Source organism: Hyperoodon ampullatus, assembly GCF_949752795.1.
Source record: "Hyperoodon ampullatus genome assembly, chromosome: 6".
NCBI lineage: Eukaryota > Metazoa > Chordata > Mammalia > Artiodactyla > Ziphiidae > Hyperoodon > Hyperoodon ampullatus.
Window position 1 is genome coordinate 34,647,897 of NC_136919.1, and position 23,394 is coordinate 34,671,290.

General features: G+C 44.7%; 1 protein-coding gene across 2 annotated transcripts in view; it reads right to left on the bottom strand.

Annotated features, from left to right (window-relative positions):
* PTPN3 (protein tyrosine phosphatase non-receptor type 3) overlaps positions 1-23,394 on the bottom strand; it is a gene marked incomplete at its 5' end in the record, with an annotated part of 70,928 nt that overhangs the window by 40,484 nt on the left and 7,050 nt on the right. For both annotated transcript variants that reach the window (XM_079706177.1, XM_079706178.1), the window contains 8 exons: positions 1,586-1,758; positions 3,133-3,196; positions 4,351-4,439; positions 7,254-7,341; positions 8,486-8,606; positions 15,338-15,390; positions 18,468-18,512; positions 23,110-23,188. In XM_079706177.1, coding sequence (XP_079562303.1) covers positions 1,586-1,758; positions 3,133-3,196; positions 4,351-4,439; positions 7,254-7,341; positions 8,486-8,606; positions 15,338-15,390; positions 18,468-18,512; positions 23,110-23,188 — 712 coding nt within the window. The remainder of the gene's footprint in view (positions 1-1,585; positions 1,759-3,132; positions 3,197-4,350; positions 4,440-7,253; positions 7,342-8,485; positions 8,607-15,337; positions 15,391-18,467; positions 18,513-23,109; positions 23,189-23,394) is intronic.

The window sequence follows — 23,394 nt, forward strand, 5'->3', positions numbered from 1 at the left end:
TGAGTCCAGCCTTCTGATCATTCCATCAAGGCACCCGGTGTGGGAGAGAAGTGGTCCTGGACCCTCAGCCCAGCCCGGCCACCAGCTGCATCTCACTGAGAAACCCTAGTCTACATACTTCATGGAGAGGAAGGATCATCTGGCCACACCCTTCCCGAATGCCTGACCCACAAGATCTTGAGATATAATATAATGGTTACTGCTTTAAGCCACCAAAACAGGGGTAGTTTTTTCTGCCACAATGGATACCAAAAAAAAAAAAAAAAAAATCCTCCGTTCGTTTGCATTTTACAGATGAAGAAATTGAAGAAGCAGATTAAATTAAAACTGATGTAGATCAGATTTTAACCCAGCCTTCTGTAAGAGAGTCCAAGCTTTTAGTTGCTCTCAATGCTACTTCTCAGCTCACCAAGAGGATTAAGTCCAACTAAAGTAAATGCTACATTCCAGCAAGTTATGTTTACGGCATGTTCAGAGATAGAGCTATTGAATGTGTAAAAATACTGGACAGTATTAGAAGACAAAAACTTGGAAAATATATTTGCTCTTGGTTCATCAGAAGCTTAGAGAGAGCATTTAGCACCATAAATATCAATACTATCACTGATACTAACAGACAGTTACTACTTATTCAATTGAGAAAGCTATCAACTGATTACCATGTAACAGGAAAGTCACTGGAATAGTCTGATACAGTCCCACATATCAGATGATGGCTCAGACAGGGGCACCATTTTTAGTAACAGCCACATCAATTAAAATAAAAATCACAAAAATAACTTTTCCAACCAATTTAGAAAATAATTTGATATGGAATTTCTGCTACATCTTATATTTAGAAGGCAAGTATTTATAATACATCTTGTATTCTACATCTTAGAATAAAAACATATACAAAAATATAAACTGCAGGAGAATACACTGTAATCTAAAAGTTTAAAATGTATAGATTTATTTACTAGTCATTAAGTATTTTGAATATCATTCCTACAGATAATAGCACACATGGAATTGCTGTAAGAATTAAACATATAAAAAAAAAGAATGACGCATAATGAAGTATATGCATGAAACAAAGTGAGCACTCAGTAGTCGTCAACTATAATTATTACTGTTACTATCTTGTGATTGCTGGATGTAGTATATGCCAAAAAGTCACCTGACTCTGGAAATCTTTATTTCTGCTCATTCGTTATTATAGAGCATCTTATGGAATTACTGTTCAGTGGGAGAGGCTGTCTTAAGGGCAACAAGATGACCCTTAGTCACAGCCTTGTGCTTCCCTGGGTGTGACAGGACAGAGCTGTTCCAATGCTGGCTGCTTGGGGGCTCTGAGTGTTACAGAGTTGAGCAGGGAGAAGCAAGTGACAGGAATAGGAGAAGTGCCTGCATGTGTGGAAAGACACACTGCAGCCCCAGCAGACTTTCACCCGTGGTTCTAGATCCACCAGCAGCTCTGGCCCCAGGGCCTGGGGTCCCTGGGCAAAGACGTCCCTCCCCCTGAGGATGTTTACTCCCCAGGGGTGACCAGGACATGTTTATTTCTCAGCCTAGCATGGAGACTGTCCCTAAAGCATATACTCACTTTTTGGCGTTCCTAGAGCCCAGAGTCCAGTACTGAGACAGAACATTCTTTTCCTGAGGTAGTAGCTTCTTTGCCTGAAAGAATGTATGGTGCTCGACACAGGATTTCCATAAGTTTTTGCAAGATCGGTAATTTAACATGTTGAAGGCCACTATGTGTTCCCTGGATTCAGTCTAGGAGGAAAAACACAGTAGAGATTTCATCTACACAGATGTAGGAGCAGGGTCTCAAGCATTTTATGCCCACATCGGTGGTTATCAAGTAAGAGACAATGGACAGCAGAAAACTGGTTTCAAAATTCCTTAGGCCACAAAAACAGGGTTCTAAGAAGATTCAACAGCAAGATTTGTTAACCACCTTCATGAACGTGGTAATAAAGACGACCAGAGTCTACTCTTTATCATCATCTGTGGTCTTGCATGAACGCTTCCATTTCACACCTGCCTACATTTCTAGGTCGGATATATTTGGAGCAACCAGATAAGGGCTGTCTGATCCATTCCTTTCAAAATTTAGCTCTGGGAAAAATCTCTCCCCTGAAGAAATCATCTTTCACCTATCAAATGACAGGAATCTTATAATGCTTTGGGTTTCTCTATTTGCTTTCCACAAAGACAGTCAGATCTAGTGTTCACTTATAATAATCATTTTGATCATTTGCTCTACCTCCATTCTACCTGAGTTCAGGTTTTCTGTTCTCATGTTAAATTACCATCCTGTGCATTTTTACGGCACCTTGAAGTTTGCATCTGGGGCTCGGGAGACCCAGATTCTAGTCCTAGTTTTCTCTGAGCTTTAGTGCTCTCAGTCCTAAGAGTTCATTGTGGTGTGGAGCCATTTTAGGTACATGTTATCTTTGGAAAATTGGGAAATGACCTAGTGACAGTAAGTGAAAAATATGCAGCCTAACAAGACAGAGTGTGGTGTCGTGGGAAGAGCGGGCATCTCAGATTCATAACGACCGGTTCAAATTCCAGCTCCTCCACCTCACTAGCTGTGGGTTCTCTCACCTCTAAGTTGCTCTTCTCCATGTGGAAAACCAAACTGAGTTATCTGGAGAGCTGCAGACTCCTCCTATGAGACATACATGCAAGGCCACCGTGCATTTTAAACACATCAAGGGAAGGAACTGACCTTGCTGACTTTTATTGCTACTCTGCAGTGGGCTCGGCCTGGTGCTTTGACCAATGGCACTTTTATCTAAATCTGATGATTCCCTGAGAACTGGGCATTGTTGCATTCCTGTAAACAAGGTAACTCAGACTGCAGGAGGTGAAGTAACCCGCCCAACTGGTGAGTGGAAGAGCTATAGGATCTGAACCCAATGTCTCTGACTGCAAAGCAAGTGACTTCCTCGGCCAGATAAGCAGAGTGAATTACACAGAAAACTGCGGGGCCCTCTGGACACTGATGCCCACTTTCTTTCCACCGTTTGCAATGCTCTTTCTCCCCTGTTACACGTACGACAAACTCCTTCACCTGCTGAAGGACTAAGAGCTGAACTGGCTAAAAGCACAAGAACCAAAGCAAGCATAGGTACAACTCACCTGTTTTTGTCGCTGATGTATAAAGAATTTTTTCCTTTTGAAAGAAATTTTTAGAATGTTCACCCTGCAAAAAAAGTAAAACACAACACAAAACAGCACATCAGGGAGCAGCCAGGTTGCAGCTGGCGCCTCTCAGCGTGTGTCCTCTAGTCCACGATCGTGATGGCTGGGGGCTCTCGGCTTCCAAGACTTTGCTTCAGCGCAGAAAGGATGGCGGCCCCATTACCTCGGCCAAACACTAAGTAGCTGACTGAAGCTGAGTATCACATCAGGGCCCCTGGTTTATGATGTAGCTCTTAAATAACGAGGGCCATGGGCAATGCGCTCTCTTTGCTGTCAGCTGCTTTTGTGATACTGCAGCTCTGCTAGGGCTGGTGTGTACCTGGGGAACACAGCTGAGGGCAGTGTGGAGCAGCAGAAGGAGGACAGACGGACCTGGGTCCACATCCCAGCTGCCTCGCAAACCTAACAGCCACCTAATAGCCGTGTGTCAAGTAGCCTCTCTATTGTTTGCATAGTAACACAATTATAGCCACCACTGACAGCCTTTTTTATACTTAAAGCTTTATAAGCAGCCCCTCTACTAAGCCTTGCAATAGTCCTGAAAAGTACGTATCATTATACCCAGCTTTCAGGTGAGGAAACTGAGGCTGGGAGACAGCGCTTAAGTGCTCAAGATCATTCACACCAGGAATGCTTGGAGCCAGGATCTGAGCTTGTGCTCTTAAGTCCTCCACCATGGAGCCTTCTGAACAGTGGGGACAGCACTGCCTTTCTCAGATTTGTGAGGATTCAAGTCTGCTGGATCCCCTGAGTTTTTAGACCAGAACTGGGCACTTGATAAAACTTCCATTAGTAACTAAGGAACTGCCCTGAAAATACAGCTCCTGCCCAGAGGAAGTTCTCTGAATCCTGGCTAATGTGCTGCCCAGGAAGGATTCCTTAACTCCAAAATCTGCCTTGTGTTGTTTTATCCAGGATTCACACAGTATCCCAAACCACAGGCTGACTGGGGAAGATGGGGATGCTGATAAAAACCAAACTAATTTTCCCAAGTACTGAATCTGGATTAATTGTACAGGTCAGAGATAAAAACTTGGGAGAAAGTCTCTGTCCCTTCTTTAGAAATAAAAGTTTAAAATTAGAGGTGCCATTACTTTTGTTCAGCATATTTTTAAAGCACGATTCAGAAAATAATTAGAACCAGTTTGCACTTACCAAGGATAGAAACTTGTGCAAATATATTTTCGGTACACAGCGATGCCCACAGAAGCAATTCCAATCATTAGATCTAAACTGTGCAGATCCTATAAAAAGGAAAATCTCAGATTCACAGCGTGTTACTGTCATGCTTATGCCCTCTGGTAACTTAAGCACCCACACTTTTATAAATAGCACTACATGTAAGCTCCAAAAGGAAAATTACAGAAAACAGGCAAAAATCTCCTCTTAACAGATACTGAAGATCCAAGTACTTAGCACCAAATTCTTCTAAGGTGAAAATACATTGCCTGACAGCAACACCTGGATTCTGCCAGTTTACAAAGTTACCACCAGGCAAGCTCATTCATTCCACAGAATCATAGAAATGAACATTTGCCTTTACATTTTCAACAAGTAGTATCAGACACCATATTAAAATCAGAAAAGCCTCGTCCCCCGCACAGCTTTAAACAAATCTCAACTCCCATCACTAAAAAGGCTTTAGCTATTAATATGAAGTGCAGAACTGCTGATTCTAAACCCAATGAAAAATAAAATATGGCTTATAAGTCCAATACAGTCAACATTTATTAAGAGCCCATGTGCTAGGCATTGCCATAGATAATGAAGATAATAAAAGGAAGATACAGCGACTACAAGATGTTTTAAATCCATTTGAGAATGAAAAATTTAAAATAAACAGTTCCTTCCCTTGAGTCATCTATATCCCTATTTACTCACTCAGATACTCGTAATTTTAAAGAAGGGGCAGAGTTACCACTGGATGTGAACCTTAGGTTTGCCACTTAGTAGCTGTGTTGCTTTGGGCTACTGGCCTCAGTGTTTCCTTTTGTACAATAAGGATGGTCAAACCCATCTCTAAGAGTTTTATCAAGCTGAACTTAGAGAATATAAGAACGTATTGGCATGCGGTAGGTATAAAAAACGTTCATCCCCTTCATCTCTCAAGAGATAGTGGGACAAATCATTTATGAACAGTGATGTGAACATGGGGAGTTGGAGAAACTGGCCGAAGAAAACACTGCTGATACCATTGTGGAAAGTCCAGAGAGTAATCACTACTGGGCACCCAACTGAAATCACATGCTTAAAGCAAAACCAAATTGGCAAGTTGAAAACCAGGGTTGCATTAAACATGATACTTGGGACCAGAATATAGGGGAATATTAAGCAGGTGGGACAGAAAATTAGCAAACAAAATAAAAATCAAGTGCAGAATAAGGAAATAAATGAATGCTTTGCGTGGGCCAGTGACGTGGGTCTCAAATCTCCTGGTTCTGTGGTCATCACGGTAGCATGGACAGTTAACTGTTCGCTAAATTCCCGTGCCCACCTCCAAACCTCCCAGCTTGTGGAGCAGGACTGTATGATTAGTCTTGGCTGATGAACAATGAGTAGAAGTGATGAGTCCCCTCCGGGCCGAATCATTTAAAAGCTGGTGTGCAGCCCTCCAACATCCTCTTCCCTTGGGACAAGCATGAGGCCACATGTGAAGATGGTGAAGCCACCAGACAGAAGCAGCCTAGGCTGCTGAATCTCTGCACAGAGGACGGCTGCCTTGGAGAGCCACCAGGACCCATATAGCCTTTGAACTACTGAGAAATAAGCTCTGTGATATCAAGTTACTGATTTTCAGGGGGTTTTGGTTGATGCAGCATAGCCAAGGGTAACCCAACTCCCTCTGATACCACGGGGGTGTCAGGCAGACAGGTAATCAACTGGCGTCAGGACCTTCATGAGACCCTGGGGGTGGGGGGAGCACAGATCAACTCAGGCAGATGTAAAGCCAACTTCACCATTGAAGAAAGGGTTCCACAACATTCTACCAGACAAAACAGTATTTGCAAGTGGAATAAAAATTAAGTCAAGTCCCAAAGTTGATGTTTTGTAAGATCCGTATCTTTTTCCTACTTTACTACCTATGTTATACCCTGTACACTGCACAGCTAGGGGATTGAAGTAAGACAAAAGAAATGAAAGTGTTTCTATGAATTGCAAAAATATTATTTAAATGTAAACTTTGGTAATTTACTCAACTTCCCTGAGCCTCAGTTTTCTCACCTGTAAAATGGGGTGATTAGAACACATTTCCCAAGGCTGCTATAATCTTTAAATGAGACCTTATGGTCACATATGAAAGCATCTGGAACAACGGCTAGTATGGACTAGGTGTTCAACCAATATTTGCTTCCTCTGGATATGATGTGGGCCAATTACAGGTAGAAAATGTAAAGGTCAGATGCCAATTAGACAGTGCTGGGGTCACACACTGAAGCCATTACTTATGTGCTACATGACCTTTGATAAGTCCCTGAGTATCAGTTTCTCCATCTGTAAAATGGAGGAAATGACAACACTTACCTCATGGCATTACAGTGGGAAATAAATAGGGACTGTGTCTGGCAGTTAGAAACGGCTCAGCAGATGACAGATATTAATCAATTTTATTTAAAAAGTCACAACCAATTCAAAATACTTGATTTCCATAAACATGCCATCATAATAGAAAACTATCATATTTGAGTACATAATTAGCTCTAATTTGAGCAGCACTGAGATTAAATAGTAGAAACCCTGGCTCATTAAAGAGCCACTTGGAAAATGGAACTCCATACATTTTTCACCTCTTTAACCATGAGATGGTCTTACAAAAATTACTTGTTTCTAACCCCTGTGACCCCCCAAAAGTAAAAAGTCTTCAAGTATGACAGTAAACATGAAAAAAACCAAGTGGATAAATAACCAGCAAAACTCAATATTACTTTATAAACCTTTCAGGTATCTTAAAAAAGGCCTTTTTATTATACTGGAAAAGAGATAGTTTCAAAGAAGCTTTCAGATGTTCAGAAATTAACATTAAAATAACTTTTGAACTACACCATGCTGAGGGTACCTACCCTACCATTGTGCAGCTCCACTCCATAGAAGTCGAGGGTCCGTGCTATGTTGATAAAGCAAGATTCCGCTTCTGATTGCTTTAGCCCACTACAAAGGCAGGGAGAAGATGCAGAGTTCACCCAGTAAATGGAATATTAACTCCGATTTTTAAAATTAATAAAAATTGAAAAATATGGATCCCATTACTATAAGGTTATTAAATGCCTTATGTTATTCATCTTAAACAGTCAAACCCCAAATGCTAGTAAACCACGTTTTTCTTCTTGTCCACTGAATATGACTTCATCTAGCCCTCTTGTTCCTCTATTAAAAAATACCTCACATTTAGTAGGTTCTCAATATTCAGAGATAAAGACTGTCACCTTCTGGAATTCCCAGCCTACCTTTTCCAAGCCCCTAAATTAGTATGTGCTCTTCAGGTCTTTCTGCCTTTATCTATCCTTTTCGTAGCAGCCTCAACTTCCAAACGTCGCTGTACTATTTTAGGATGCTGGCTCCTGCCTGGACAGCAATTCTGGGAGAGGATTGGCAGGTCCTTTTTGAAGGGACACTGGTTGCTTAGGGCTTTGTTTCTATGGCCTTCCTGAGAATGTAAGGTCCCTTGAGACCTGGCCTTCTCGGTCAGGGTGGCCCTTATTTGACCTGGACTGAATGGAGCCACTGCAGCTTTAAGTGAAAGGAGGCAAGGGAAGAGGAGGCCAGAATCGGGCGAATCTGCTGGAGTGGAGGCTTGGCCCGAGGCAGCTGTGGAAGGCTGGTGCTCCCTTCTGGAAGGAAGGTGGTTTCCCCAACTGAACCCAGAGAGGACGGGGATTCACCCAGCCTGTCAGCACCTATGTCTATCTGCCTGTCTATTCAAAACCACCTGAAGGAAGGGCTTGTTTCACTAAATATGGGAAACTGTTAAAAGGTTTGCCTGGTAGGGTCAATCTGCGGGGCAGTCAGATTTAAAATGGGCATTTCCTTCAGGAACTAACGGATTTCAGTGACATCCTGAAAAAGAATGCAGCAAATTACCCTGAACTCTCATAGGATTGCACACTTTACAGAAATGCTAGTTATGCCAGATACATTTGCCATCATAAGAGCTCAAAGGTTCACAAACCCCCAACATCTTGAAAGAGGATTCATAAGCAAAAGCAAGAGAAGGCAACATCAAACCCGAGGGGACACGAGGTCTGACGGTGCCCGACCTGAGTTCCCAAAGTAAGTCACCCGCCCCTCCTCTCACCTGTGCTGCTCATGGAGCGCCTCCACCTTTGCTAAAAAGTCCTCATTCTGATCCGGTATGAACTGACTATCAGAAAGATAGCCCGGAGGATGAATGGAAGAATCATGGTCTCCAAAATGAGCTATCAAGACAGAATGAGGGGAAAGCACCTTTTCAATGCGGTCTGTATTTACAAGCATCTGTAGCATCACTAAAAAAAACATTCATTGGAAACACTCTCCCAAGAAGTTCTGCTACCACGTGAACTTGAGCTTCTCATTAGCTCCAGAGTCCACACTTATCACCTGATCCCTACAGGCTAAGTACTGCTGTGCGTGCTCCAGCCAGATCCTGTCTTCCCAAGGCCACACCAGGAGGGAAGGGGGAGCCTGTTCAAATCTAGGTTCTATTCTAATCCCACACCTGTTCCATACTCTGTGGGCAGCACAGCATTGGCGCTCATACCCCTGGCTAAAGAAAAACAAGAGAAACCACTCAGAAAAATGTCATGCTCTACATGGCAGGCACTGTGCAGGCTCTCTGTAGTATTCCAAGGTTGTTATAACACTGGACCAACCTGCTCTAGAAGATGGGTGTGGGCAGAAGAGACCACTGTCTGCATCTTGACCTACTTCCCTGGCAGTCAGGGAAATGTGGAAGAAAGGAAACCAAGGAGGTGTTCAGAGGCCACGGGGGTGGGATGGGAATGGGTGAGGCTGAAGAGTCTGAGCCCTGGCACCGCTGAGGGCACGGTTCTTAGGAAGAAGGAACATTCTTACAGGAGTCGGAAGATAGGGAGACCGATGCTGGCGCTGTCAGGGAAATCATGCTGGGGACCTGCAACTGCAGAGGGGAGAGGAAGGGGGGCCTTACAGGGGGACTCCCAGGCTGGTCTTTGGGCCAAATGGCACTTCTCTTTTGAGATCTGTGACTGCCATCTGCAGACAAGATTCACTGATGTCTTGGTGTGACAGGTATTCTTGAAAGTTGTGCAGTGCCCACCCTGTACAAGTGCACATAGCAGCCCTGAGAACTCAAACCATCTGGTTATCTGCACTCTTGAAGAGACTGCGGAAAAGGACCCTGTGTGGGCAGCCAAGGATCTGGCTGGTGGGACCAAAGGACACTTGCTTCCCTTCTCCAAGACTGTCCTCCCACCTGCTATAAAAATAGGAGTGAGGAAGACTATTCTAGCTCTGATGGGCACTTAATCTAGTATTCTGTTTTCCTGACAAACAAAAAACCCTATTTCATCTTTTTCTTAAAAATATCAACCTTGATATTTCCAAAGGTTTTAATAAATTCTTTTTGCAGCTGGCTTCAATGTCAGGAGGCGTCTAAGGACTCATGATTGAGTAGCCATTCAACAGAGAAGATTTCTAAATCAAATGACTCCTTCTCTGTCTCAAGGGCAGGGGTTGGGGAAATCTTTGGTCATGCTTTATAGTCAGTCTCAGAAGGGAAGGAGAGGAGTGAGGTAGGTGCTTAGGTGAATTTCATCCCAAAGTTGAAAAGTCAGATGCAAGCGTATCTTTCTTTTTTTTTTTTTTTTGCTGTACGCGGGCCTCTCACTGTTGTGGCCTCTCCCGTTGCGGAGCACAGGCTCCGGATGCGCAGGCTCAGCGGCCATGGCTCACGGGCCCAGCCGCTCTGCGGCATGTGGGATCCTCCCACACCGGGGCACGAACCCGTGTCCCCTGCATCGGCAGGCGGACTCTCAACCACTGTGCCACCAGGGAAGCCCCTAAGCGTATCTTTCTTTACATCTACTCAGCCTGGGGCTCACCCTCCTCAACAGCCATCACACACAAGGGCTGCTCTTTGAGATCTGCGCTGTAATGAAGGGATCTGTGTCCTCCTCACACTGTCCCTTGAGGGCTGGGAGTGGGTCCCACTCATCTTTCGGGCCTTGTGCCCAGGCACGGCACATAGTAGCTGCTCGGGTGCTTGGAACTCACCTGTAGAGAGGCTACTGCAAAGTTCAGTTTTGGAAGGGGAAAAGGGCAGAAAGCCAAGTGACCTACACATACAGACTTGGTCATGGGTGGACCACAGGCCATGAAGGCCAGCCAAATGTGGCTAAGCTGTGAACAGGAGTGTTGAGGCCGTATGAGGTAGGCACAAGTGTGGCTTACAGGTGAGTCTGTGCATGGTGAAGTGTAAGACAATGCATTTACAGGAAGTAATTTAGATGCCCCGATGCTGGGTCCCCAATGAAGAAAGCCCGAGAAAGCCTTAGAATCACCTCATCCAAACTCTGCATGTTGAAGGAGAACTTGAGGTCCAGAGATGAGAAGGGACCTACCCCTATCACAGAGCTATTTTTCAGCCGTCAAGACCAGAACCTGGCTAGCACTCCCACCATTCTACCAGCCTGCCTGCCACGCCTGCAGGCTACTGCTGGCCATTTGCAGATGACAGTGGTCATGTCCCCAGATGGCAACCAAATCCTGCAAATGACTTTCCTGAGCCTCAAGGCAGAGTCCTATTAAATTTTACACTGTTGGTTGCATCAGCTCACGGAGATCTTCTTGGATCTTGACTTGGTCATCCATCATATTAACGAACAGTCCTAACCCCTGTGCCTTTCTTCAAACATGAACAGCAAGGTTCTCTTTTTAGTCAAGTCACTGAAAAATGTCCGAACTTAACACAAGACCACCAGTGAACCTCCCTGTAGTGTGGTTTTCCCTGGAAATCTTAGTCGGCTACTCTGCAATAAGCAGTGTTAACCACTAGGGGGAAACAAAGTTAAACAGTCCTTGGAAACCATCTGCAGAGCACAGGGTGGTTTCCACGTTGTATTCAATGACCAATGACATCATCCCACTAGATGTTCTTGATAACCTAGTGACAGGCCTTACTTTTATCCCCATTAAACAGATAAGGAAATGGAGACTCAAGGAAGGAACCTGCCCAATGCTGTTCAGGCTGGTAACTTGGAGCCTAGACCCTGATCACAGTCCATCTTCTTTGTCTACTTACCATATGACACGCCCTAAACTCCAGAGTAACACGCTTTTCTGTTTGTGGGGAAGCAACACATGAGAAAGCCAATTATAGCAGAAAGAAAAGGAAATGAACACTTATGTGGGAAATACCTTGTCTTTTAAGTCCCATACATTCTTCTGGCTAATATTTTATATTTTGCAGGACAGAGTGTATGTCTCAGGTACTCAAATGTATGGCATATCAAGCTGTTCTGTTGGGAAAGCCCTTATTTGCTATTCATCTAACTCCAACTTGATCTTGGAGGCTCTTCTTAAGGGGTCATCACTAGGAAGCTTTTCTACACTACCTCCCCCTGCACCCTCCTTCCCCCTCCAAGGAGAACAAAGTGCATCCTCTGTGCTCATCCTCACTACCAGCATCAGTTGGTCCATATCTGCCTGCCCACCAGGCTGCAGACCCTTTGCAGAGAGCAGCTGTGCTCTATCTGTGCAACCTGAGGCTACTGCAGAATCCACGCATGGCAGACACGCAGAGGCCATTATAGAATATGTATTTTCAAAAACTTAATTCCTGGGGACTTCCCTGGTAGCACAGTGATTAAGAATCCACCTGCCAATGCAGGGGACACGGGTTCGATCCCTGGCCTGGGAAGATCCCACATGCTGTGGAGCAACTAAGTCCGTGCGCCACAACTACTGAGCCTGCGCCACAACTACTGAAGTCTGCACGCCTAGAGCCCGTGCTCCGCAACAAAGAGAAGCCACCTCAATAAAAAGCCCGCGCACCTCAACGAAGAGTAGCCCCCACTCGCCACAACCAGAGAAAGCCCGCATGCAGCAACAAAAGACCCAACGCAGCCAAAAAACAAACAACAAAAAACTTCACTCTTGGGACTTCCCTGATGGCGCAGTGGTTAAGAATCCGCCTGCCAATGCAGGGGACACAGGTTCGATTCCTGGTCTGGGAAGATCCCACATGCCGCGGAGCAACTAAGCCCGCGAGCCACGGCGACTGAAGCCCACATGCCTAGAGCCCGTGCTCCACAAGAGAAGCCACCGCAATGAGAAGCCTGCACACCACAACGAAGAGTAGTCCCCACTCGCCGCAACTAGAGAAGGCCCACACGCAGCAATGAAGACCTCAACACAGCCAAAAATAACTAATAAATAAATAAATTTATTTTTTAAAAAACCTTCATTCTTTGACCCTCATAGACACTTGACAGGCTACCAGCAATCTTCCACCATCAAGTGCTTTCAGGTTCTTTACCCACAGATCACTTTACTTTTTATCTGGTAAGAAAATGTGCTTTGTTTTGGCTTCACTGGCCACTGGTAGGCTTGTCTTCATATCAGATGTCCCTCTGGGACAATGTGGCAAACCGTATCAGATAAAATTTAGGCTTACTCTTTTTTTTTTTTACTTTTTGGCCACGTCCTGTGGCATGTGGGCTCTTAGTTCCCTGACCATGGACCAAACCACCACCCCCTGCATTGGAAGCATGGCATCTTGACCACTGGACCGCCAGGGAAGTCCCTAGGCTTAATCTTTGATCCAGCTATTTCATATCCAAGAATTAATCTTATAGAAATATATGCACAGAAGTATGGAAAAATGTGTGTAGGTATATATTTGAGGGTGGAGGAATAAGAAACTTCTACTTAAAACTGCTTGCCTGACAACCTATGATATTATTAGCATGACAGTCACGCTAATGTTTCTACTGCAGCCAGTCTGGACTTTTTAGGTGCTCGTAACTTCCTTTGGCCCCCATTCTATCAGTCCTTTGCAGAGGGAAACCTGACTATTGAAGCTTAGGAATTTTATTTGGTACTCTAAATAGTTTGTTTACAACAGGCTGTTCTTTAGACAGCTTTCTTCTGGGCACAAAAAATAGTACGAGTTAAACAACACTTGCCATGAGCCAGGCATATTCTAAGAGCTTTAAGTATATTTCATCTTCACTCAACCCTATGATTAGATATTATTATCACCTCCACTTGACAGATGAAGCTGAGGCCTGAAGAGGCTCAAGGTCAGGTAGTTATAAGTGGAAGAGACAAGACCCAGGTACTATGGCTTCAGCCTGCGTTCTCACTGACTCAGTTAACAGCGATGGTCCACTAAAGAGTTTCCACTTATCACCTTCAGAGGTGATACTTGAACCAAGTAGTCATATTCCAAGTTGTCATAATCACCATCATCACCCCCATCTTACATGTGAAAAAACTGAGATTCAGAGAGGTAACACCATGTTAGAAGCAGATGGAGAGCCAGATTTAAATGGAGTTTGCATCCAAAGCTATGTCCTTTCTGGTGTTCCTGCCCTTCAAACCTGAAGCTTTAGATGTGAGCACTAAACTTGCTCTGAGATGTGGGAAAACTCACTCTCCTCAGCTGATCAGCCTGGCAGAGATGGAGTCCACTGGGTCTAGTGACTACTAAGAATACAGTTAACTGGTGACCGTGCCATTTCCTATATGGATGCGACATGGCCGGATCTGTTCCAGATGTATTATAGGGAGAGGGGAACTTTCAGATCCACCCAAGCTCGTCACTGGGCCATCTCTTCTGAGTCTCCCATTGGGGAGAAGGAGATGTAGGTTATACGGGGAGATGAACACTGGGTCTTGTCTTACTAGTGAGCAGGGCCACTGCTAAAGGTCTCTCTTCTACTTCCTGGTATCATGCAGCCACCTTGCCCTTCACCTCTCCCATGTCTGTTCTTTGCTCCTGGGGAACAGGCAGGCTTAAGGCCACATCAGGAATCCCTGTCAGCATTCTCTTGCTATTTTGCCTCTTCTGAGACCAAAGCAGAGGGAGGAGTTCAGCCAGTGCCTGCCAAGACCAGTCCATCCTGCTCTCTTAACTCCCCACCGTGCAGTCGGCCAAGAGGGGAACAAGCCCAGGTGGCGTGGGGCTCACAGGAAGTCTGGAGCAGCTCTGCACGAGTTCTAGTTGGTTACTGCGCTGGCCTCACACAGCTAGTTAACTATAAAGTGATATTTTACCTTCCATCTGGCTATGCACCCTGTCCTCGTACACATCCGGCATCTACCACGGGGCCTCACGTGGAACATATTCTAATAATGTTTTGGTGAGTGAAGAAGTGGATTCTTACTTCAGCATAAACAGGCCTTGATGGAAAATTCCATCTGGACTTTCCATCCCACACGGCAGCCACTAGCCACACAGAGCTATTGAGCACTTGAAATGTGGCTAGTCCAAGTTGAGATGTGCTAGAAGTGTAAAATCTGGACTGGTTTTCAAAGACTTAGTATGAAAAAAATGTAAAATATCAAAATTTTTACATGGATTACATACTAAAATAATATTTTAGATATATTAATACGATGTATTTCATTTTACTTTAACACAGCAACCAGAAAGCTTAAAGTTACACATGAAGCTCCTATTGTATTTCTATTGGGCACTGATGCTCCAGGCCAATATATAAGCTGTCGCTCTACTGAAACTAAAAATAAACTCCTAGGATCCCAGCAGTGTTTCAGAGTAGCACCAAGCAAGTAGCAGGAGTGACCTCCAGCAAATTCCTGAACCTGTCCGGGTCTTAGTTTCCACATCTATAAGAAGTGACTGGTAGAAGTATCTGCCCCACCAGGATTTTGTTATAGAGTCAAATCCAATTGTGAGTGAAGCCTCTGGAAAATGTAACGTGCGATAGGTATCTTCTGTTTTCTGGGCTCCCCTGGGAGGAAACCCGCTTTCCCTAATCCAACATCCCTGAGCTTGAGGACAGCCTAAGTCAGGATGAAAGTGGAAATATCTGGACAGCCAGAGATATGCTGCCCAACAGGATTCCTGGGGAAGGGACTCGGTCAAACAGGAGAGGCCAGTGAGTTTCTTAATATACCAGTCAGAACAAGCTGCCCATCTGCGAAATGCTCCTTTGTGACTTACACTGTACTGCATAGGATGCTAGAACCACCGCTGAGTTAAGAGGGCAGGTTAACCTGTCAGAAGAAAAACATATTAGGAAAGTCACCAGAACCCACGACCGCCCAAAACGCTCATTGATTATGGGTAACACATGTCCTTTTCTTGGATTAACCATTAAAAAAAATCACGAATAATAACAAAGAATTTTAGGATACTCAATCTCAAAAAGTAAAGATAAAAGTAACACACTAAAGAGTCTCTGAAATTAAAAGAGAATTTTTCCATGTTTAAAATAATATATATTAATACAAATACCATGAGGCTAAAGGTTTAATGTTGGCCAGGGTTTGGCTGGTCAAGAAAGGTCAGGCTCATATCACTAAGAGAAAAAATGAGAAAAGTGTACTCTTAGATCAATGGGCAGGCAGCCTTTGTCTCTTTCTGGTAAAGACGTGAGACTTCTCATAGGGCTAACTGAATTCCTGAGTTCTGCTGACTCTGATTCTTGATGACCTGCTTTCTAGAAGGATGACATCCTCTTAGAAGGGAAAAACAGAAAAGTATTCTGAATTTTAAAACTCCTGTGGGTTTTGAGTTACTTAATTAGTTACAATGACTTAAGATTCCTAAATCTATTCACCCTCCTGCAACTTCCCATCTAGAGGGAATGGTCTGCTACCCCTCGGTTGTCCTGCCATCCACTGGAAATCCACGAACCCAAGGTTGGACTTGTTTTCCTTCTTTCCTCTTAAGCTCACTGCCCTCCCAAACACCCTGTTTCAGCCAATGACACCATCTCTGTCATAGTCCAAATCATCTTGGTTGCTCCCTTCTCTCCATTCAGCTACAGATTTCACGGTCTGCCTAGGAGCTCAGCCGGCAGATCTGGGGCAGGAATCACTGCCAGGTGGAGGAACACATGAATAGAAGCAGGAGTGAGGGCTTGCAGGGTTGGGGGGGGACCCAGATTTTAAAAGCATTCTTCCCAGCAACCTTGTGAAAAGTGGAGAAAACATGCAGTTTCCATGGCAGCCCATGAAGTTCCCAAGATATGAGTCACCCCCAGCTCTCTGACTAATCTGGTTGGCTCACCAGGGTTTCCCTTCTGGTCAGCTGTGTTGTGTGCTGGTCCTGAAGCTGCATATAAATATGAAGGTAGCCTTCCCTATCTGAGGGGCCCCATCTTTCAAGTAACCATGTGTTCTTGCTCGAACTTCTAAATGCAGATATGTCTAGGGATGCTTGCTATATATTCGATCATCTGGAGACTCAGAGAGCCCAAAGGAAGAGCAAACATCAGCATTCACTTTCCTACCAAGATGGGCTTCAATGAAATCTAAGCTGGTGTCCTTGCTACAGGAAGAGCAGGTGAATGGGATTCAGAGAAAAGCTCAGGAGAGTGGCTAAGGGGGTTCAGTCTAGATGGAAGAAACAATCCTATGAGTAAGTCAGGAAGAACAACATTTCCAAAGAATGGTGTAAATAACAAACTAAAGAACACCATGTTCTTTGACAGATTTCTTCCTTGCTCTCCAGGCTTTAGGGTCTCCATCTGTCAGACAAGATCACCTATCTCTTCAGGAAGGAGGGGTTGAACAAGAACTTTCAAACCCGGGAGAAACACTAACTAGATCCACTGAGTCCGTCAAGAGATCCACAGCTACTAAGGGCTGGATGCCACCCTGACAGCCCACCACCCCCAGAGAGATGAGGGCCGCCTGCAGGCCTGACAAGGATGGCAGGGACCTAAGCCAGGACGTGGCCCTCAACAGGTTTCTACTGATTCACACAAAACAAGGGGCATAAGAAAAAATGAAGATGACCAATTTCTAATATTTGGAGAGCTAGACTGGAAGCTCCCAAGGTAGGGGTAGTGGGCCCAGCCTCACTGGACCAGCACAGTCAGTGCCCATCTCGTAATGTGTGTTATTTGCAAAATACGTGTGGGGAAAACAAGTCAGTGTGTAGAAAAGAAAGACACAACTAGTTCTATCACCACAGAAGGCAGCCTGGACCCAGGACAGGCAGGGGTGGGTAATTTCAACCTAGAGTTACCCTGAAATATAAGAAGGCTGCCTCAGGAAAGCCCCTCGTCCCCTTCTTTTTTATAGATTCTGTTCCTGCCAAATCCCTCCTGCTTAAAACCCTCAACAGCACTCCTCTGCCTGGTAGATCCAAGACGCAGGTCTCTGTTTGACAGGAGGAGCCCTCTCTCTCTCTCTGTTCTGCTGTAGGCCCCCAGCATGTGGTCTCCAATTGGGACTGTCCGGGGGGAGGCGATGTCCTCTCTGCCCAGTGAGATTTAACTCCTCACTTCTCCACCAACCCCAACTCATCACAGCAATCCACACTCTTCACAAAGCTCACACCGGCATCTCCTTCTCCTAAAACCTATGATGGCTGTGGTCTCCACCGCCCATATTGGTCCCAATTGCTTCACGAGCTCCTATCTCATTTCCCCAACCAGACTGCCAGGTCCCTCATGGAAGCACAGTGGAGGCTTCTGAAGACCCTCCTTAGTAGAAGGAAAGAGGGGGTGGGGAGGATGAGAGTAAGACATGGCTGTTCCCACCCGTTTACCTGCTGCACTGTCTCCTGTAAGTCAAGAAAAAACTCTGGATTTGGAGAAGGTGGCTCAGGGACCACTGACTTGGAATTTCTCCTCCCTTCCTGAGCCTCTCAGATACTTTGCAGCCACGGAGATGGTCCTGATGCACAAGAAGTGCTGAAGCATGGATAGATGCTCCTGTCTTCCAGCCAAGTTCCCCAGAGAGAAAATGAGTCACCTCTGGGTACTAAGGGGCTCAGAGGGGACCTAAATTGGGCTTGATCTGCCTTCCTGGATGAAGCCCGTTTTACATTCGGGATCTCTCCTTCCCTCCCTTTAAAGTTTCTCAGGTCTTTACCAGAAAGATAACTGTACCTTCTGTAATAAAATTGAAACAACATGAAATGAGGTTTGTCAATCCTCAGCTTCTCCAAATCCAGACCAAGCTAGAAACAGATGTCCCAAGCAGGATACTGCTTTCAACATCCATTCTTTGTTTACATTTAATTTGTTACCAGAAATGTACACTCATTAGATTAAACCCAGGAATTTCAGTAGTCTGGGGGAACTGACAGGAAAAGAAGAATACAAAAGTCTCATTACCTTCCTTCACAAATATCCATCTTCAGTTGTAAGAAATACAAATGCCTATGAAATAATTGTTTTCATTAATTCACAATACTCAAATTAAAATAAGCCAAAAAAAAACTGATGAGTCAAGGACAAGACCTGCACATGTGAAAAACAAAACACACAAAGACATTTTGTCTCAAGTATCAGGCACTGTTTAGTCCACTGCAAAGCTACGCCCCTTCAGTAATAATGGCTCGTGAGGCTGCTTTAGTCTCAATGGGTAGTGGCGCGGGGCATTTCCAGCCGGCCTCCCACCCGCACATGCTCTCTTGGGATGGCTGAGCAAGGATGGATGGGGTGAGAGCAGCCCAAACAACCAGCTGCTGCTGCTGCCGCCAATGAGCGCCCCCGGCCTGGACCTACCCAGTCAAACTCGGGGTATCTGAAAGCACCAGGATCCACGGGCAGCCCCCCGCACACCGAGGGGCCGCTGTTCTGAACATCTGCACACCTATGTTCCCTCTGTGTGAAGTTACTGAGAGGTGGAGCGTCTAGGAAGACACCTCCTTGGCTGGGGTGCAAGCACCCAGCTGAGCTTTTTCCTGTGTCCCAGGAACTGTGGGTGCCTGAGCAAAAGCATAGACATCAGTCATCTACAGGCTGCCAGGCCTCCTGGGTGAATCCTGCACTTGTCTGTGAGTTCCCAGCAATGTCGCTTCAAAACCCGGGACTTGATTTGTGGGCAGAACTTGGTAAGTTCTTGGTTAGTCACGGGACCCTCCATCCAGGGAGCAGGAATCACAAGGCATCAACAGTGCTGTGCAGGCCGGGAAGGGCCCTGGAGACTGTTATATTTAGGGACATGGCATACATGTGACACTTGACCTCTGGCTCCCACTCTTTGTTAAAAGCCTGGATTCACACGGGATAGACATTCCAGCATCTGGCCAAGATGACAAAAGGGAAAATTCTTGAAATCCAATACAGATGCAGCAGAAGTGTTCAGGGCCAGGAGAGAGAATTTCGGCAATTTAAACAAACCAGTCTCAATATTCCTTCTAATTTCTATGTTTAAAGGTTAAGGCGCCAGTGTTTTGAGATGTGAATGCGTCGCATGGTATTACAACCCTGTATTTGCACAGTTCTGGGCTGTGTGTGGTACTTCATAACTTATCGCCTCATTTCAACCTCGTAAGAACTCTGCGGTGGGTACCGCTACCTCCATTTTTTACTGATGAGGATACGGATGTCGTATGGGTTATGTGGGGTCAGTTATGTCTTATTTCAACCTGGACACGCATGCTATGAAAACAATCTGATTATGCTACAAATTTCTTATGCGTCTAATGACTAAAAAGCTTAGGATCCATCTCCTAACTCTGATATTACTTTGACTGTAATTATCACCAACTACTCCTACCGTGCTGAATGCCAGAGCATCGAGAGATGGTATGACATACATTTGCTGATTCTCTCTTATTCCAAATTGGAATCTCTATCTTTTCCACCTAGGAGAACACAATTGGTCCTTTCTAGTTTGTTCCTATATTTACCCAAGCTGAAATTCAACTGGAATTAAGTGTTCTCTCCTCCTATAATGCTACTGAGAGAAAGAAGAGAAGGAACAGAATTACAGATAATCCAGTGGTAAATCTGGACTTTCACTGACAAGCCCAGCTAAGCGGAAGGTCTTCCTCGGGATGTAAAGGAGAACGGGAACCTGGAGACCCCTGTTCATCAAATGCTACTTTGTCATATATTCAGCAATGTTTCTGAGTCAACCCCAGGACATCATACACAAAGAGATCAGAATAGTGGAATGATGCCCAAACTTAGGAGACCTCCTAGGAATCCTGAGAGAGTCTGATTTTGAGACTGCCCGTATATGAAAGTCTGTTTAGAACGGTCTAAGTTTATCAGAAACAGCCACCGTGGAGGCTCATAATCAAGGAGACGGTTAGCAATTAGAATAAAGGAAGTCATTTAAAAGAGACGCTTGGTGTGCCTGACTTCAGAAATGTAACACTCATTTCTGGAGTGCACCCCAATCCATGACCTCAACTTCAGAAAAAAGCAATAAATGCCTCCCTGCCTAGATCCTTAGTAAACAAACAGGAAAGAACAAATACCACGTCTATATTCCTCCTTTGACCCTTGAGAGCGAAATTTCTTTAAAGGGGAACTCATTTTTGCATAGGCTACAGAGCTGGGGCTTAAAAAAGATACTACGTATAATACTGTACATCAACTATACCTAAAAAAAAAAAAAAGACACTAAGTGCCAGGAATATAGGCAAAACTCTTCATTAAAGTAAAAACAAAACAGAACAATATTTTTTTGAATTAATGGTGGAAGCCTGGCCCAGCCTAAGAAGAAGATCTGGCAGTCCTGGCTATTCCCCAGCTTGGTAGGAGCCACAGGGGTGGCTGCTGCCATGACTCCTGCTGTGTTAAGAGAAATCTGTTACCCACATCCCAGAAGGTGACAGCTATACTCTACTCCACACTGGGGGGCACCACCCATCTTACCATGGAGGTTGAGTAGTGGGGTTGAGTGTCAGTCTGGAACTAGTGACTTTTAGGAGGGACACGGACAAACCGAATTTTATCTGGAACTTAGGTAAGAACAAAATTTAGTCTATTATTTGTCTTCAGCCAAAATCTGCCTCTCTGTAGTCTCCACCCACTGGCCGTAATGCTACCACCAAGCACATCTAATTCCCCCTTTCCCATGACAGCCCTTGGAAGATCTGAAAGCAGCCTTCATTTCTGCGAGCCTTCTCTCCATCCTGACCTCCCTACTTTCCTCAGATGTCCCTCAAATGACAGGGAGGCTCAGCAGAAAGAAGCTTTCCTGTGGGGTATGGAAGTAGCGTCCAACGACCGAGAGGGGCCCTGGAGAAGGGCTCCTGGGTTAGGCTGGCGTGAGTGATCCCTTCACTCAGGTACTCTGGCAGCCGCAACCCTAGGGCTGCAGCATCTCAGGGAGGACACAGGGCAATGAGGGACGACCACCGGTTTAGGCAGTGCAGGTCGCACTTGGGGTGGGAACCCTTCAGTGCGTAGTAAAATCAATTTAATGAGCCACAAGTGACATTTTAAAAGAAGAAAATAGAAAACTTAAGAGTGCTTTGCAATTACTATTGTTTCATGAAATGTCTACTTCAGTAATTTACATATATCTGTGTAATGCATTACAAAGCAAAATATATTTTTTATTGTGGGGTTATGATTACAAAAAAACCACCACTGGTTAAAAACACACACACAAATACACACACACACACACACACACACACACACACACATATAAAATCCATCATGACATTTTTTAAAGCATCCCTTGAACAGAATTTGATATTCAGTAGTAGCCTGAATATTTCCAGTAGGGAAATCCTGGTGGGGTCATTTCAAACATATTCTCATAGATCATGTCACCACTTTGCATCCACCGGCTTATGAGCTGACCTGTTGAGTTGAGTGTCCTACACTCCCCCTTAGTCCACCAGCATGAAAAGCTGTTATGAGGAAAACTCAAGGCATCACGTGTATGTCCCGTGGTTACCCAATGAGTCATGCGGGACATCTTATACCAGCTTAAAATTTAACCTAATAGTAAACACAAGTCAAATCTCCAACGTCTTCTATTGTAGAGGGAAGAGGTGTACAAAGAAGACAAAATAGTAATAGACTAATATTTGGCCTTTAAACACATTAAAAGTTAAAATGTGATCACCATTTTTTTTTTAAAAAAAGGAAAAAACAAAAGAGCACTTTATGTCCAAGTTAATGTCTCTTCCTTGGTGATGGTCTCATGGTCACAATGGGCACAGGATAGGATCCAATAATCCTGAACGTTCATTGCTTTTTTTATGGTGGAAGAGTTTCCCTCTCTAAGAAAAACAAACGTTTCAATCATAGGAGGGCTGGCTGTTGCCCTGGGGGGAGGGGAAGGAGAGGCCCAGGCGAGCTTGCAGAGTCCATGTTCAAACAGCAACAACTTTCCTGTGCCCGCCCCTCCATTCCAAACACGGGTCCTCATCCAGAAAACCCATGTGCCAGCTCAACACCAGGGCCAGGACCTGCGCCAAGCCTGGAGGGGTAAACAAGTCTCACAGCCCTCTGGCCCTTATCTGTTTCACGGATTGCCTGAACCACAGATTCACGGAGGCGGAGGAAAGACACTGACCCGGCCTCCTCTCCTTTGCAGCTCCTACCAACAGGGGATCTGATAGAAAGTTCTCAGTTCAGAGACCTCTCGTTCTCCTAAAGAGTTCAATCCTAGCCCCTCAGAGACACTGCGCTGTTTGACAGGTAGATGACTGTTTTACAAACTTCCTGATTGCAGTAGCAGAAAATAACTGCGTTCTCTGAACACAGGTGCTCAACATGCAGGGGAAGCTGGACGGAAGGGGAAGGTAGGAGGTGGTGGATGGGAGCGTGCTGGGAACGGCACCAAATCAGGAGGCCAGAGAAGGAGGCTCAAGATGAAAATGAATTCGCCGATTAAAATTTCAATACATGTACCCCCTAATTTTTACTGGGATCGTAACTGTTGGTGCAGTTATACCCAAGTGAAGTATCTGGCCACAGTGATAAATTAAAGAGTACATTTTCAGTGGTTACTCATTTTTATATACTAAATAGAAAACTTAAAAAAAAATGTTATTACCTGGTTTGTTCTTGCTGCAGTGTGTTGGGATCAGGTATAAAAAATCTTACTCGAAAATGCAGGGTACAGGGGATACCTCCTACAACATTTTTCAAAAACAAATTAAATTTTCCCTTTAAAAAAGTCAATGTATGTAAGCGGCTACTCTCCCATAAGTGATGCATTTTTCACTAGACCACAGCTTTTTCCATCAATAAAAGGACTAATTTCAAAAAAGGAGTGCATAAGTTAGTTAAGTGTTCAGAAATCTCCAAGTCTACAAGAAGTAAAATATTTTTGCAACAT